The following is a 16,526-nucleotide window of genomic DNA, read 5'->3' as shown; positions in this document are numbered from 1 at the left end:
TCATGTCAGTTATGGAACAACATCATTCTTGTTCTGCAGGAATGAAAGGATTTGGTCTGAAGCATCCTTGGGTGAAGGGGAACCAATTTTATATAAGCATTGGGACTGACGCTTTGCAGTCTGAGGGACAGGGCTCAATAAGGGAAATATAGCTTTATTAAAATCCTGTAGAAAAGTAGAGTGTTTCCCCATATTTACTGCCATATCCAGGAGAGCAATACAGGCCTTCTGGACCTCTTATTATCACCTCGCGATGAAGTCTGGGAGGAGGATATAGCATTTCGTTCGTACCTGTGTGTGTATATTGTGTGTTCACCAATACAGGCCTTCTGGACCTCTTATTATCACCTTGCGATGAAGTCTGGGAGGGGGATATAGTATTTCGTTCGTACCTGTGTGTGTACATTGTGTGTTCACCTTTTTTTTTTTTTTTTTTTTTGTGCTCAGACTGTTGGGCTCATCATTTCAATTTTGCTGGATTTTTTCCCTTACATTCTCATTTCTAACTATTGCACACTCCATACTCCAATATATACTATGCGCATCATCCTGCACCTTATGCCAAATTATACACGCACTCACATACGCCCACATAGGATTACGCACACACACACGGTATCATGCACTCGCACAACACATTCACCTATACAGTCCACACCTGCTCAATCAACAATCTCAGTCACACACAGAGAACGTGCACGCATACAAAATATATTCACACAATATGCATTTTACATACTAACCCGAACCAACAATCTCAGCCACACACAGAGGACGCGCACGCATATAAAACATATTCACACAATATGCACTTTACATATTTAACCCGCTTCCAAAAATAACCACACGTACAATACACATACAAACAAATACACAAAAGCACATGCTACATACTCAATTGCATTCACATATATTGTTCACATGCATTTTGTAATTTATCATAATGTTATTTATTATAGGTGCGTAGCAACAAGAGCCTCCATGGTTATCATCATAGCACTTTTTTCTTTATCTTATTTTTTTTAATTACTTTAATTTTTTAATGATAATTTATACATTTATTTTTTGTATTACTTGCATTCATTCATTCATTCATTCATTCGTTCATTCATTCATTCTATAGTTCAATTGTTGTTTCTATAATAAAGCATTTAAAACATTCTGAACATAGTTTATCGTCACTATTTTCTTTTTCTTCGATTTAATGTACATTTCTAAATTACTTACTAATAATGCTTTTACCTTTTCAAAGATGGAAACGTCAGTCAATATATTTCTATTGTATTTTATATCGTTTCGACATTTCCAAATAGTCCATTTGTATGCAATTAAAGCAGTATTAAGGAGTATAGACAGATTATTATTCTCTTCGTATCCCAAAATTACAATTTCTACCGTTAACATTTCTTCTCTAAATTCTGGGATATGTTTTAATATTTGTGATGAACACATGTTCAGAATATTTTTTACAGTGTTACATTCATAAAAAAGGTGTACAATATCTTCGATATGTGTTTTACAGAAATGGCATTTGCCATTTGAAGGACTAAACATGCTAATTTTTGATTCAGTGTAAAGTACATTGTGGACACATTTCCATTGAAACTCTTTCATTTGCATCGTAATAATAGTATTTGTGATATTTTGCCATAATAACTCCCAATTAAATTGTTTTTCAAATTCAAATTCCCATTTATCTTTACATCTTGGAATTTCGTCAGCTTTTATTTTACTTGTAATCATTTTTGGTTTAAGGTTTTTACATGCTATTGGCTTCCCATCTTTTCCAATTATATCTAGATTAGTGTCTATTATAGGATATACACATTCTATCACTCTAGTATCATTTCTTTTCAATATATTTAACCATTCTATAGGGAAAGCAATTTTGAATTTTTTCCAATTCTGATATACAGTTTCTTTTATCTGTTAACATATTAAAAATTTCGAGATCGCCTTTAAAATTATTTCTACGCTCGTCCCATAGATCTTTGATTGCAAAAATGTTACTCTTTAGAAAGGAATTGAAAAATATAGCCTTCCTTTTATACTGAATGAAATGATTTCCAAATATAGGCTGTTCTAAAATTTTATTTCTACTAAAATCAGAGATGCTAGATTTTTGAAATTTTGCCCACACTTCTATAAGTGTTCTGTAAAAACTTGGAATTTTTGATAAGTCCATAACTCGAACGTCAGAGAGTTTGCATAAAAAATTCTGTATTCCGTATGTTGTATCCTTGTACCCAATCCAATATTTACCAATGGCATTCCATGTGCTATTTTCACATTTTATTATTTTATATAATGTTTTTATATGTCTACTATAAATGTAATCGGTAATATTAATAATTTCCATTCCACCATCTTTATATTGGTTAGATATGACCTTACGATTGACTAAATCTCTCTTTTCATTCCATACAAAGCCCCATATTAATGCATCTATTTCTTTAGCATATCTCTCTGGAATACCGCGAGCTTCTATTTCGTAATCTATAAGCGATATGATTAAGGATTTTATTACCAGACTCTTACCGTATAGTGTTAAGTTTCTGCTTTTCCATACCTGCACACATGCTTTGATTTTTTTAATTTTCTCCTCCCAAATTGCTTTGTCATCGATAATGTAACCATGATGTACCCCAAGTGTTTTAACAGAAGTTCTTGACCATGCAATGTTTGTATAAATTGGATTTTTATCTTTCCATCTACCTAAATATATGCCTGTAGTTTTGTCTAAATTGATTTTAGAGCCTGATGCTAGTTGAAAGGTATCTAATACGTGGAATATTTCCACTACAGATGGTTCGTCCCTAACGAAGAGCTGAGTATCATCAGCAAACATGTTTATTTTTGTTTCGGTTTGATTAGGAAGTTCGATACCTTTAATGTTCTCATTCCTCCTTATTGTACAAGCTAATGGTTCCGCTTGTAAGATGTACAAAATCGGAGCTATCGGACAGCCTTGTCTCGCTGATCTCGATATTTGGAAATATTTACTGATATAACCATTGGTTTTAATACATGTTTTTGAATCCTTCAAAAGCATTGTAATCCAATTTTTAAATTTCGCGCCAAAATTGAAATAATCCAAGCATTCATTCACCCATGACCATTCTACTCTATCAAATGCTTTACTTTGATCTAGAAAAATCACTGCTCCCTCTGATTGTTTGCGATCTGTAAATTCAAAAATATCTTGAATTAGCCTATTGGCATCTGATATGTTTCGACCAGGTACGAATCCTTTCTGATCTGGATGTATGATATATTTTAAATACTTTTTTATTCTATTAGCAAGAGTCTTTGCTATAATTTTGTAGTCCACCTTTAGTTGGTCAAGGTCAAGGACAAGGACATTATTAGTATTTATAGAAAGTCTTTGTCAGCACTTTTCAGACTAGTGACATCAATGATTAATGCATTTTAGTTAAACTCCATGCATTGTTAAAGTATGGCAATACATCAATCAAACTCGTGTTTCGTGGTAGTAGGGTCAAAGGTAAGATCACTGTTACTATTTAAAGAAAATGTTGTCACATTTCAAACCACAGATTTCAATAAAAAATCATATACTGGCCTCAGTGCTTATAGCAGGGTATTTTGGTTGGTATACATGTGAACTCAAGGGGTTATTTTATGAAAACAGCAAATAAAAAATAGTCATGTTGGTGCGTTTTACTGTTTCACATTTGAATTTCTGAAAATCTATAACAGAATTAAAACTCAAATATAAATACTAAATACATGGATGAAAGGTCATTTTGAGCTTTCAAAAAATAACTACTAGTCATGTTTTGTTTTGTTTTTGTCTCCAAAAAATTCACACTTTTAATAAAAGTATCAGAAAAGAATCTTAAAATTTGGTTAGCTTTAGTGATGTCAAAGATAATTTAAATGAAAGATTCCATATTGATATTGTGATGAATGCTTTAACCAAAAACATAAGTACAGGAAAAACAATGTGAAGCCATCATTGGTCTTCAAAGAAGAGTCTGATTATATTTTTGTTATCATGTATAGTTTCAGAACCCCTGTATTTTAAGTGAGTGTCACTAACCTCGGACTCTATGTTAATTTTACCCACAGGAGCAGTTTGATGAACTTCTGGAGCCTTTCTCCCCCATAGCTATCCGAATGGTCAAACCCAAGGCGGACCCAAGAAAAGTGTGAGTGACCAAATTAATCATTAGAATAGCTCCTTTTTACATATGTGTAACAGACCATAGGTCCTCTTGTATGTCTCTGGCTAGTGGGACGCTTCCCCCAAACAGTCCACTTAAATACTCTCATAAACATGCCCCAAATCACGTTCAACCTCACATTCATGCACTTCACACTCTGACATACCTGGACACAACTGGACAAACAGGTTAACGATAGATATAGACACAACAGTACATGACTACCGGACGCACATGGAAACTATAAATAGACATCACCTGTAAAAAGAACACTCCCTGTAAACGGTAACACACATAATAAGTAGGGCAAATTTGCAGCTATGTAGTTATAAAAAAGTCAGATTCTCCATCAAAGCTGAATATCTTATAAGATTCAGAAGGTTCTCAAAATGAGAATTTACAAATGATGACGTACAAGTCTGTAAAACAAGAATTGAAGTAGGGCAAATGTGGAGGAATGTAGTTATACAAAAAAAAGCCAGATTCTCCATCAAAGCTGAATATCTTATAAGATTCAGAAGGTTCTCAAAATGAGAATTTACAAATGATGACGTACAAGTCTGTAAAACAAGAATTGAAGTAGGGCAAATGTGGAGGAATGTAGTTATACAAAAAAAAAGCCAGATTCTCCATTAGAAGCTGAATATTCTAGTCATTAGAAGGTTCTCAAAATGTCCTTTAAAAGTGTAAAAACACAGCATTTCCTGTAGTTCCCCACCAAGGTGTTTCCCTTAGATACCATGAGGAGGCCTAATATCAATTTATTAATCTCAAACTCTATCATTATTCCTTCGACTTTTTCAGGTTTGCCTTTGCAGACTTTCATGTTCACCAGGAAGCTCAGGCAGCAACAGCGATACGTGAACTAGACCAAATGGACTGGGAAGGCAGGAAACTTAACGTCCGCTTCGCTCAGCCAGACAAACCAACATTTGAAAAAAACAGCTTAAACAACCAAAGTTTGTATACTATAAACAGCGTATCCACTACTAGTTAATATTGTACCCTGGACTTAGTAAGGGGTGTACATTACCTTATGTGTAGGCATGTGTGTGTGGGTGTGCGTGTAGGTGGGTGACTGTGTGAGGATGACTGTGTATGTGTACTGTGTCTGTCCATGGTATCCTTGTTTAAGAGGTATCTAAACCTATTCGCACCATAGCATCACATCATTCAATTATACACCAGAATAGATTTTGGTTTATATTATAAAGGTCAAAGGTCACTCGACCACTTTCAAAATAAAAAGCTGGAGTACAAGACAGAAGAACCCCTGGACAGATTTATTTTATTGATGAGGAGGTGGATTAGCATAATGTCAACCTCAGATGAGCGCGATCTCCCTCATTCCACATCACAGTCAGATGAGAATGTTTAATTTAAGAACTACACTGTATTTGGTATCTTTAGAATTTAATTAAGAAATCTATTGGAGGAGCTTTGTTTAGTGAATCAGTAAGAATTCTATGTCGCTGGTGCTCCAGGTTATACAAGTTGGAGGCTCTCTATGGCGGCCCTCTCCTGATATCTCTGGGATTACGTTCACAACATTCCACTCCCATGCTTTGATTGATACCTATAATTTAACAATTGTTGTCATGTGCTAATTCTGAATGAAACTCTTCAGATTTTTAAAAAGGTTTATTTCTGAGTCAGCATTATTGACTGGTATGAGAACTAATAATTAGAAAAAATAGATTTTTTTAGTATAGAAAATTATTTCTTTGTCAATAATATTGACTGGAACTAAATATCAAAAGAGAGAAAAATATTAATAGCTGTATTTGTATTAATAGTGTTGCTGCGGCATAACATACTTCTGAAAGTTCTTTCTGAAGGCGGCACTAGTACTGACAACTACAATTAAGCAAGGCCTCTTTGAAGTGATGAACCCTAGTTGTGATAATAGAATTAACCGAGATGTCAGATGAAACCACCTTGGCACAGTTGTAATACACAGACACGCACAATGACTCTCCACTAACCAAGTCCTAGGGCAGCTAATTATAACTTATGGTGGTGGTCTTTACAACTCTTTCATGTTCATAACCAAGCAAGTGCCAAAGTGTATGAGTTTACCAGGGATCATGAGGGGGTAATGCTCAAATCTGAGGTAAATTTCTGCATGTTTTGGGTGATGTACCTAACCAAAATACGGTTTAGGGGTTCCAATATTTATGATTTTCCATCATTCTCCCACATAGTTCACAAAAATATTGAATTTTTTACAAAGTTTTAATATCTTATTCAAAGGATAAAAGTTGAAGCATTTAATAGTAATAAAGTGAATATTAAAAGTTTAATGATTTAATTTGAAAGGAAGCAAACCAAGTGCAGGTGGAGATAATAACGGAAACCGATCAAGGAAATTCCAGCCGGCTGTTGAAGATGAGGATGAGTGGGGAGAGGAACCTGACAGTAGTGGTCAGTCTAAACTCACCAATGGTGTAGCACAACAAAGTCTGTCCTCAAAAATGGCGGCTTTATCAGTAGATGTAAGTAAAACTTCATCACCAATGTCAAAACATTCTCCTGTGATAAGCCCACAAAAACTGCACCCAATAATCTCACCCATCAGAAGCCCTGAGGGACCTCCAATTCAAAGACAATTACCGAAAAAGACACTCAGCCCAGAGGTGGCAACTCAAAAGATCAACCAAAAACCAAAAAAGTCAAATTTTGATGAGATGCCACCTCTGGAAAAAATCAACCAACATGATGAAATGCCTGAACTGGAGCCAATTAACAGTAGATATTCAGGAATGCCTAGTCTAGAGCGAATTCCTGGTAAATATTCAGGGATGCCCAACCTTGAACACATTGGCAGTGGACAAGATGGAATGCCAGGACTGGAGATGATTGGCGGTGGACCACACAGGATGTACTCGCCTTACGATAAAAACCGACCAGTGATGCTGTTTATTGGAAACTTCGTTTACTACGAAAATGAGGTAATTGATGCATATATTAATGTATTTGACCAAATAGGGAAAATTAGTGGAAAAAATGTCGGCTAATTTATCAAGTATACAACCTAGCTTGCATAATTTAGAGAGAAAACATTTTCACAACTAGACCTAGATGATGAATTTTTTCCCTAAACTACATTGAGTGGACGTTGGTTCTTTGGGGATTTATTTTCACAACTTGCTGCCATTGACTTGTGTGTCTGTTAACAGTTTTAGTCTGTTTTCATAAGGATGGTTGGCTGTAAATGTCCATTTGTTGTTTGTCTTTTTTCATTACAAGAGATATTTTGATGGGAATATTTTTGTTGAAGCCAGATATACTGATGAAAATACAGTGAATATTTCATATCATTAGACATTGTTCCATGCGGTGTTAATTTTTGAGGTCACAAAAAATGTTAGTTTACCTATTACCTATCCAAAGCTATTTCTTCCTCGTAAAGCTTATTCGTTTTTCATTTGAACAGCATGACTTAGCCAACCTATTTGAGGCCTACGGAGTTCAGTATGTGGAAATACGAAACAACAATGACAGGAGAAAAACGTTAGTACCTCACGGCATCACGGTGAACAGGATAAGTTTTTTACCGTCGCACTTTTATATTTCCACCTTTATTAAAGAAAAAATAAATCCACTTTTCTCTACAAATATCTAGTGAAAAGATAGCTTCCATGTGCCTTTATTTTGAAATTATCATGTCTCTGAATTAAATGGTATTATTCACTGTCGTGAAAATGTTTTTGAAAAAGTGACGGTTTATTGTTTATGTCAACACTAACGCAGGGAACTGCTAATATGATGTGATTTTAAGGATGAATTGTGATGTTCTAGGACGAGTGCAGTAGTGACAGTAGCCAACATGGAGATGGCTAACAGGGCCATGATGGAGCTGGACCAGACATATCACCGCGGTCGCCGACTACTGGTCTGTATGGCCAAGGAGGATCCGGCCTACGAACCTGCATCTGTATTCACCGCCCCTCAGAACCTCCACAATATCAAATGTACAATTGGTGGATCAGGTACTTAACTGCGTCGATATACCCAATACATTTTTCTACCACAATACCCTGTGTTATTCCACTCTCAAGCCGTTATATAAATGTGCAAACTGTTGGATATATATATATATGTTATATTCCTCTAGCGGAATATGACCTTCTGGTCTTTTGATTGGTCTAGAATTCAATCTTTGATCCAAGCTGCAATTGTTATTGCCGTCATCAGTAATCGAATGACGTCACATCACCGGGTCCCGGCTGTCACCTGTACACCTTATTTGCATACGTAAAATAAGACTTTAACATGTTTCCCTTTGATTCAAGCTAATATTATTGTGGTAGAAACTGGTCACATGACTTATAATTTTTGGATAGCTAAAGCTCATGTCTTTTCTGACTTTTAAAAAATAACTTACTCGTGTGAAATAAATTCCATACCCAACAACCACTCGTTGTGTAACCTCTATGTATACCACATGTAACAGAAGTTATCTTAAAAGTACACTATGACCAAGTGTTCATTTTGACATGTGTACCATCTTTTTGATCATTGTCTGCTCATCTGCCCGATTTGCCTGCAGGGTAAGTGAGCTTATGCCATGGTGTAGCTTCTTCTCAATAAACAAGAGGCCCAGAGAGTTGATATTTGGTCTGCAGCATGCTAGTTACCGTTTAAATCTATTGTAACCACTCTCATGGGGCAAACAGTTTTTGTTTTGTCTGAAAAATTCATCTAGCAATCAAATTGTCTAAATATATTAATATCATCATATGCTCAATGAATGATTGTGTAATTTGGTGTCATTAACAGGTGTATCCCACAGAAACGTGACCTTGGGTGAAGGTAAGTGTCACTGTCTGTACCACGGGGCAACACCAGGTTTTAATTTTGTATTGTGTTCGTCAGTCCTTCTGCTTGTCTTGTCTTGTCCTGTCCTGGCTCTGTCCATTACACTACTTGTCAAGTAGGTGAGGATGAGTGTACTAAAGTAGATCATTTGGACTTTAATCTTTATCAAAGAAAAGGTTTGTGTTGGCTCCATTTCTGATCTTTATCAAAGAAAAGGTTTGTGTTGGCTCCATTTCTGATCTTTATCAAAGAAAAGGTTTATGTTGGCTCCATTTCTTACACTTCATGTCACTGAAACTTAATACAATTTGGGCATGGGTCAAGCTCGTTGAGAGCATGTTGCATGTTAAATAAGGCATTAACAATGTATATGATTTCACATTTGTTCAGGGATTGTTATGTATCAAATTTTGTTTTCAATTATAGATGTCTTGTATGATGTAGTGAATGAAAAATTGTGTTTTTTTTTTCAAGTATGGATAGCTTACGTTGATCCAAATATTGGCAAATGTAGTTTGATTTGTATCAACAGACATGAAAGAATGAGTCCTTTATTTGCCGTAGGAAAATTTGAGTTGGTCTCTAAGGCATTGGTTGGTTGTTTGGTTTGGTTTATTTTGTTCAACGTCCTATTAACAGCCAGGGTTATTTAAGGAGGTGCCAGGTTTAGAGATGGAGGAAAGCCGGAGTACCCGCAGTAAAACCACCGGCCTACAGTCAGTACCTGGCAACTGCCCTCATTTACCTGGCAACTGCCCCACGTAGGGCAGTTGCCAGGTATAATAAAAAAGGACCAGCGAAGAGCAGTTGCCAGGTACTGGTTAGTCGTGATTTCATTATATTAGATTTACGGCTGTCACATACTAGTGTTTTATACACATAGAGTAATAGCTGAAGATGAAAACTTATTGATGTTCTGTTGATAAGGAAGATAATACCTCTGATGATTGTTTGATACTACGAAAGTGTGTCGTTACAGAGAGCCTGTGTGACATGCAGAGGGGTCGCGGCCGAAGCTTTGCTAAGGGAGGAGCCCAGTATAGAGAAACGTCATCATCCTCATCTTCCAGCCAAGACACCAAAATATCCGAAACCACTATCATCAAAAAGACTTTTAACTCACTGTTGATGACATACAAAATCATTATGAGCAAACTGGGCGCACGTAGACGGGACTTGGCCTTCAACACCAGGGAGGAAATCAATGTGTATGTGACATCCGTGTATGATGAGCAGCACTTCTGGGGACAGGTGCTACATGATGTAAGGTTCTTTTTGTCATGATAAATTAGGGATTTTTAAACAAAAAGCGTAACGGTTTTACAGCTGAACATATAATTAATCAGTCTGAGAGTATATTGCCATTATAGTACAATTTACAAGTGAGAAGTATTATCAAATATTGATATAGTATGTCATATAAATATACATTATGTACACAATAAAATTTGGTAGAAATGATGCTCATTGGGAAAATCAGAAAACTATAAAATTTTCTTTTCATAACATTATAATTTACTTAGTTGAAAAGGTATATAGGGATGTTAGCATGATGTATGAACAAAAAGAGTTTTTTCCTTTTATTTACACTGTTTATGTTGATTATAAAACATGTTATTAAAGCCATCTATACTTGCAGGAGTCAACTATAGCATACCTTAATACAGTTATGAATGACCTACAATGTATGGAGACCCGAATTGGAAATACAAAGGGCTTGGGCAGGTGTGCTGCACAGATTGATGACGAATGGTTCAGGTTTGTCTTTTAAATATAATAGGGAGCTTGGATGTTGTGTATAACAATATTTTCTGATTTCACTGTTATCCATCTTTGACTTCTTTAAAATTATATATTGATGACACCAACAAAATGTTCTACTTTTTGTGAGATCCTCACACCTCACAACGTTTCATGTTGATTAACAGTGTACAGTAATATTATTCTTTTCAAACATTATCTCTATAGACTTTCTAGTGTCTTAATATTGTAAGGTGGAAGCTAAGAAACCCAGCTAGGCGTTGCTATGGTCATCATTTACTTCTGATTACTCAACTTTACGGCCAGGCTCTTGTAATCCTTGTGGATTCCATCTTCTAAGCATCTCAGAACCGCACCAAAACTACCGTCACTAAGTTGGCTGTATATTCCCCATACATTGTATATTGAAACGTGAATGTTTTTGTTTGTTTTTCTATTAAGTACATGGTTAGGGCAGGAGTCAAAAGATTTTCTTTTTCATTTGTTTTTTTGTATTATATACATGTATATATAGATATGAGTTTGAGGGGTGGGTCCCTGCTTTAAGTGTTTGTCAGATGACCGTTAAGGCCCATGGGCCTCTTGTTATGTATTATATACGTGTATATATGAGTTTGAGGCCAGGTTAGAACACAATTCAAAATTGTCTTCCTATGTTTATGCTTTTGTATTGTAGTAAAGTTTTGTGTACTTTCTATTTTCAGGGGTTGGATAACTGCTGAAAGGCCTGGTTTCAAGGTTGACGTATTCTTCGTTGATTACGGCAATACAGCTACAATGGATAAGTTCAAGACTAGTTTGACGATACCAGAGGTGTGGGAAATCAAGCCAATGGTCAGGCCATTCAAGATTATAGGTAAAACAAACACCCAGGGAGACCAGGGGTTTACATTAGATCTATATCCAAACATTACGATGGACAGACGATGCAAAACAGTTCTCATTATGACACGGACGCAGCTGTTTTAAGACCTTAACATACTGACAGTGGAAGAATGAAAATTACAAAGTATAACTACACTGTACTTAATTAATTGTGAACGTCAATTATGGACATTTGGTGAGGTGAATATGGTGTTACACTGACCTGGTAGAATAAAATATTGACCAAGGGTGGAGCCGGAGGTCAATATTTTAGATTCTACCAGGTTGATATATCACCATATCGACCTAATTAAAGGTCCTTAGTTTTAGAAGCTTGTTTATAAAATAGTGGAATCACATGATATTTATCTTGATAACAGGGAATTTATATTGGGGCATTGTGATGTCATAATGCAATATTGACTAAAATTATAAACACCATATTAATATCGCAAAATGTTAACTTCCATGAGACCATGTTTTAGCACATGAGAAGTGAGGAAAGTTGGGCCATATCTAATATAACCAATTAATGTTTAAGCAAATGGTTGTATGATCATCTAAAACATATGGCTAGCAGATTTAAATACAGTGCTGCCACCTAGTAGTTCTCTGGGCAGAAGGATGTATTGTCAGACAAATGTTATTTTAAACTCACTTTTTGTTGTTGATGAAACACAGAACAGTAGGACTCTACCAAAATTACTTTCAAGGTCAAAGACCAAAGATTTTGAATAAATAGAATAACTAACTTACAGAAAATGTGGAAAAGTCTTGTATTTGAGATTGTAACAAAGCTTTTATCGATTAAGACTAAATTTGGGACCAAATTTTGAAATATTTTCTGATGCCGAAGATTGACTATGAAACTAATTCACTACAAGGTAACTTAAATATGCAAATGGGCTTCGAAAGTTAGATATCTTGTAAGTAAATCTAATTACATATAGATGGTGTTTTACTTGTAGAAGGCTCCCTTCCTCTGACAAAGGAGATGGTGTGGAAAATTGTCACGATGACAGTAAACAGAATCGGTGTAGATGACACGGTAAGTATACTACATAGTGGCACTTCAGGTACACAACTTGTGTTGAAATCTTTCCACTGAATATTTCATTTATATGCTCAGACGGATTATGTGTAAATATATAACGATATCCAAAGGTATAACGATATCCAACAGTACACAACTTGTGTTGAAATCTTTCCACTGAATATTTCATTTATATGCTCAGACGGATTATGTGTAAATATGTAAGGATATCCATGGTCTATGAAATAGTAATTCATTTCAACAGATTTTATTGACAAAACAAAAGGATGAGACAACAGGCTTAGCCTTTGGCTGATAAAATATTTTTTCATAAAACCATACTTGCCAACTTTCCCGATTTAGTCGGGAATTTCCCGATTCCAGACTCCCTGCCCCGTCTCCCGATCGTATAGATAAAACATAGTGTATTCTCCCGATTTTGGAAAATATGTCTTGATAACCCTGTATGGAGCCCCTATTCATCTTGTTAGATTCACTTAGGCCTATGACAGGTAACGCTTGCTGGCTAGTGAAAGACATATGTGTAGGGCATTGGTCAGTTAACTGACCTGCTCACAGACCGTAACGAAATTCTGACACTTCACTGACTGCAAGGGTGACAATACCCCGATAAATAAACAATTAATTAAACCAATTAAGCTGAGGACGCGTGGTGATGGTTTTGTAGCAGGTCAGTCATGGTTGATTAAACGCTTGTAAATGGCTTCGTATACTGCCTTTGATGTCAAGCGCATAAACGACCTCTACTTGACAGTATATCTCGGGACAGAAAAAGTGAAAACAACACTGGCAATGTTATCAACGGAGTATCAAATTTGACAGATTACTTATTGAAATGTTAACTACATTTAAACATTGGTTGATCTTTAGATAATTAGCACAAGGAAATAAATTCACAATAACGACCATATAGACCGAAGGCCTGGTTGCCGGTAGGTTACGTCGTTTCAATCACCGTATCATCAGCATACTTAGTGTCAATTAGCAGAGACTTATTTTGGCAGAAACTTTCCCAATTCACATTTTGAAAGACAAAAACATGTCCACAAATACTGACTTTCTTAAACTAAATACTGTCATGTTAAAAACTTAGAATTGAAGTATCAGTTGTAAGCCTATAGTGAGTACAACTGCTAGTACAGCCCTTTTTATTTTATTTTTTTTTGTATTATTGTCTTTGTTGTAATCCAAAGGAAACTTTTGAAATTTCATTCAGATATTATATTGTACTCTAGATATTTATCGTGACATTTTAGGTATTTTCTTTTGAAGTTTAATGCCGGAGAGAAAGCTTGATAGAAAGTGATATCATTGTGATAATTTGAATTTAATTGACTGACATCTATCTTACAACATAATTTTCATAACATATCTAAGTAAATAATAACTTTTATTTAGAGTGAACAGTGAGTTAAATAATTTCCAGAAATAATTAAAAATGATGTAATTTTGCAGCTATTTTTTTGTAACTTGTTGCTTATATAATTATCTTTCCAAACTTGAATAAAAAAAATCATTGGCCAAGCTTGAAATAAGTTTTTTTCCCATTTTTTTCAGTGAGGGAAGGAAGCTTAAGTGATCATGCAAGGAATTTATTTTCCAATAGCAAATTATCTCCCCTTAGTTTTTGTTTGCTAAATGTGTCGCGCGTGAAATGTGTTTTCCGGTCAAAAATGTCGCTCACGCACTTTCTCCCCCATGAGAATTTTAAAAAGTTGGCAAGTATGTAAAACTCCTAGCTTGATAAGTAATGTCACATGGAACAGGGTATGTATACGTGTAATTCTGGTACCATTTAAATATTGGAATGAGGTTCACTCTTTTAGTATGTGATTGGCAAACTGAGGGCCAGCTTAAAATAAGTTGTTTTTACATATGCCTTATTAGGAAATAGTGTAGCCCAATGCCTATCCATCATTCTATCGGCTTCATTCATGCTGTTTTACAAAATCACTCCAGCATGAAGATTTTAAAGGAGATTTTTGTTGCTTTGAATCGCTTTGATTTATGCTTATATTTTCACGAAATCAATGTTCATGCAGCGTGATAGGGACAATCTGTCTTGAATTAAAATAATACTTAATTTTCTGAAGATGACATATTTACCATGTGCTAATACATATTTACCATGTGCTAATCTTCCATATGGCCCTCTATAACAACATATACAAAACATACCTGATAATATACAGTAATCAACTGACAACATGATATCTTGAAATATACACAATATAATTAGATACAAGCTATAGTCATGAACATACAGGTACTCATAGAATAATCATATACAGTTACATGTATCATTCTTTATAGGGAAACATTTAAAATGAGCATATCATAATATGCATACTTTCTTAATAATATGGGTTCACTAGAATCAGAAGAACACATTTTGAAGTTTATGACTTTAAGCTTGAGAGAAAATGATTGTAATTTTTGTTTGAAAGTTGTAAGAGATGTAATATTATTAGGACATTCGTTTGCTGACAGTTTATTATATTATTGCAGCATTTCCTGACTGAAGTGAAAATAACCTCAATTGTATCGGAAGATTAGAGGAACAGACTACAGGAGCATGTTACAACTGAATTGGTGATTAAATAAGTGGCCAAGTTACAATTGGTGGATGGTGAGGACTAAATTGTTGCAGTGTAAACAGGAAATTGGTCTCTCATGCTGATGTAGTCTAAAAGAGCTCTCACATCAAATGATGTCATCAAACTATGAATATTTTGGATTTAAAATTTTGGTACACTAAAAGTTTATTTTTAAACAAATTCACTAACCAAATATCTGATCACTGTCAAGAAATTATCTTCAAAATGGAGGATTTAGAAGAAAATTTTCATAAATAATGAATCAATATGGAAGAAGAACGAACTATGCATTCTGCAATGCTTGCCAGACAATAAATGGATACTTTATTGTTTCATACTCAAGAACAACACAGAGTATGGTAGTATGATGCAGACATCCACAACCATTGTAATTCAGCTTTATACTTGTCAAAAAATTAGGGAGAGCACATAGTTTGCTAGAGAAGGCTGATAAGTGTAGTTACACTTGTCAAATTTCATGTGTGCAGCCCTCAGTGTGGAAAATCAAAAAAGTTTCCCAGACTGCAGCTTGAGTGAGCTAGTGGAAGTAGGTATAAATTATTAAGGTATATTCCTAGGCTCCTACTGCAACGACTGTCTGCAGTCTATTGATGACAGATACAACATTGATCTACGCAAAAGTGTAAAATTTTATTTTGTATTTTCATTTTTGAAATACATGAATTCTCATATTATTAATACAGGGAAACTAGCAGCTAATGACACGTCAGTATTTGATTTTGACTGAATTATAGGTTGAATGATGGAAAAATAATGATATTTCAGAGTTTCCGAATTTTGAAGTAACAAAAGTAGGTAATTTGAATCAGAAATTTTTTAACAAGTCTCTTTGGGATAGTAAGAATACTGGTCATTTGAATCAGAGATTTTTAACAAGTCTCTGTGAGATAGTAAGAATACTGAGTCTTAGAATCAGAGATTTTTAACAAGTCTCTGTGGATAGGTAAGAATACTGGTCATTTGAATCAGAGATTTTTAACAAGTCTCTGTGGGTTAGTAAGAATACTGGTCATTTGAATCAGAGATTTTTAACAAGTCTCCGTGGGATGATACAGCAGTACTGCACACAGTAATGTTATAATGAAGGAGTAAGGCTTGATTGTCAAAGTTTCAGTTGTCTTAGAACATGTTTTCACTATTGACAGATACATGTACACGTATTTGTAAAAAAAAAAAAAAATTAATGAATTAAACATACCTGCTATGTTATGTAGACATTAA

The 16,526-nt window shown here is 34.9% G+C and overlaps 1 protein-coding gene across 1 annotated transcript in view; it reads left to right on the top strand.

The window, feature by feature from the left end:
* LOC117334567 overlaps positions 1-16,526 on the top strand; it is a 28,347-nt gene extending 11,821 nt beyond the window's left edge. Inside the window, exons 8-18 of the mRNA XM_033894257.1 lie at positions 4,093-4,172; positions 4,992-5,146; positions 6,507-7,138; positions 7,624-7,700; positions 7,989-8,179; positions 8,970-9,002; positions 9,988-10,271; positions 10,648-10,766; positions 11,474-11,625; positions 12,602-12,681; positions 15,196-16,526. Coding sequence (XP_033750148.1) covers positions 4,093-4,172; positions 4,992-5,146; positions 6,507-7,138; positions 7,624-7,700; positions 7,989-8,179; positions 8,970-9,002; positions 9,988-10,271; positions 10,648-10,766; positions 11,474-11,625; positions 12,602-12,681; positions 15,196-15,243 — 1,851 coding nt within the window. The 3' untranslated portion in view covers positions 15,244-16,526. The remainder of the gene's footprint in view (positions 1-4,092; positions 4,173-4,991; positions 5,147-6,506; positions 7,139-7,623; positions 7,701-7,988; positions 8,180-8,969; positions 9,003-9,987; positions 10,272-10,647; positions 10,767-11,473; positions 11,626-12,601; positions 12,682-15,195) is intronic.

This window comes from Pecten maximus, chromosome 9, assembly GCF_902652985.1.
Source record: "Pecten maximus chromosome 9, xPecMax1.1, whole genome shotgun sequence".
NCBI classification, from domain to species: Eukaryota; Metazoa; Mollusca; class Bivalvia; order Pectinida; family Pectinidae; genus Pecten; species Pecten maximus.
This window is presented reverse-complemented; position numbering and strand designations above follow the sequence as displayed.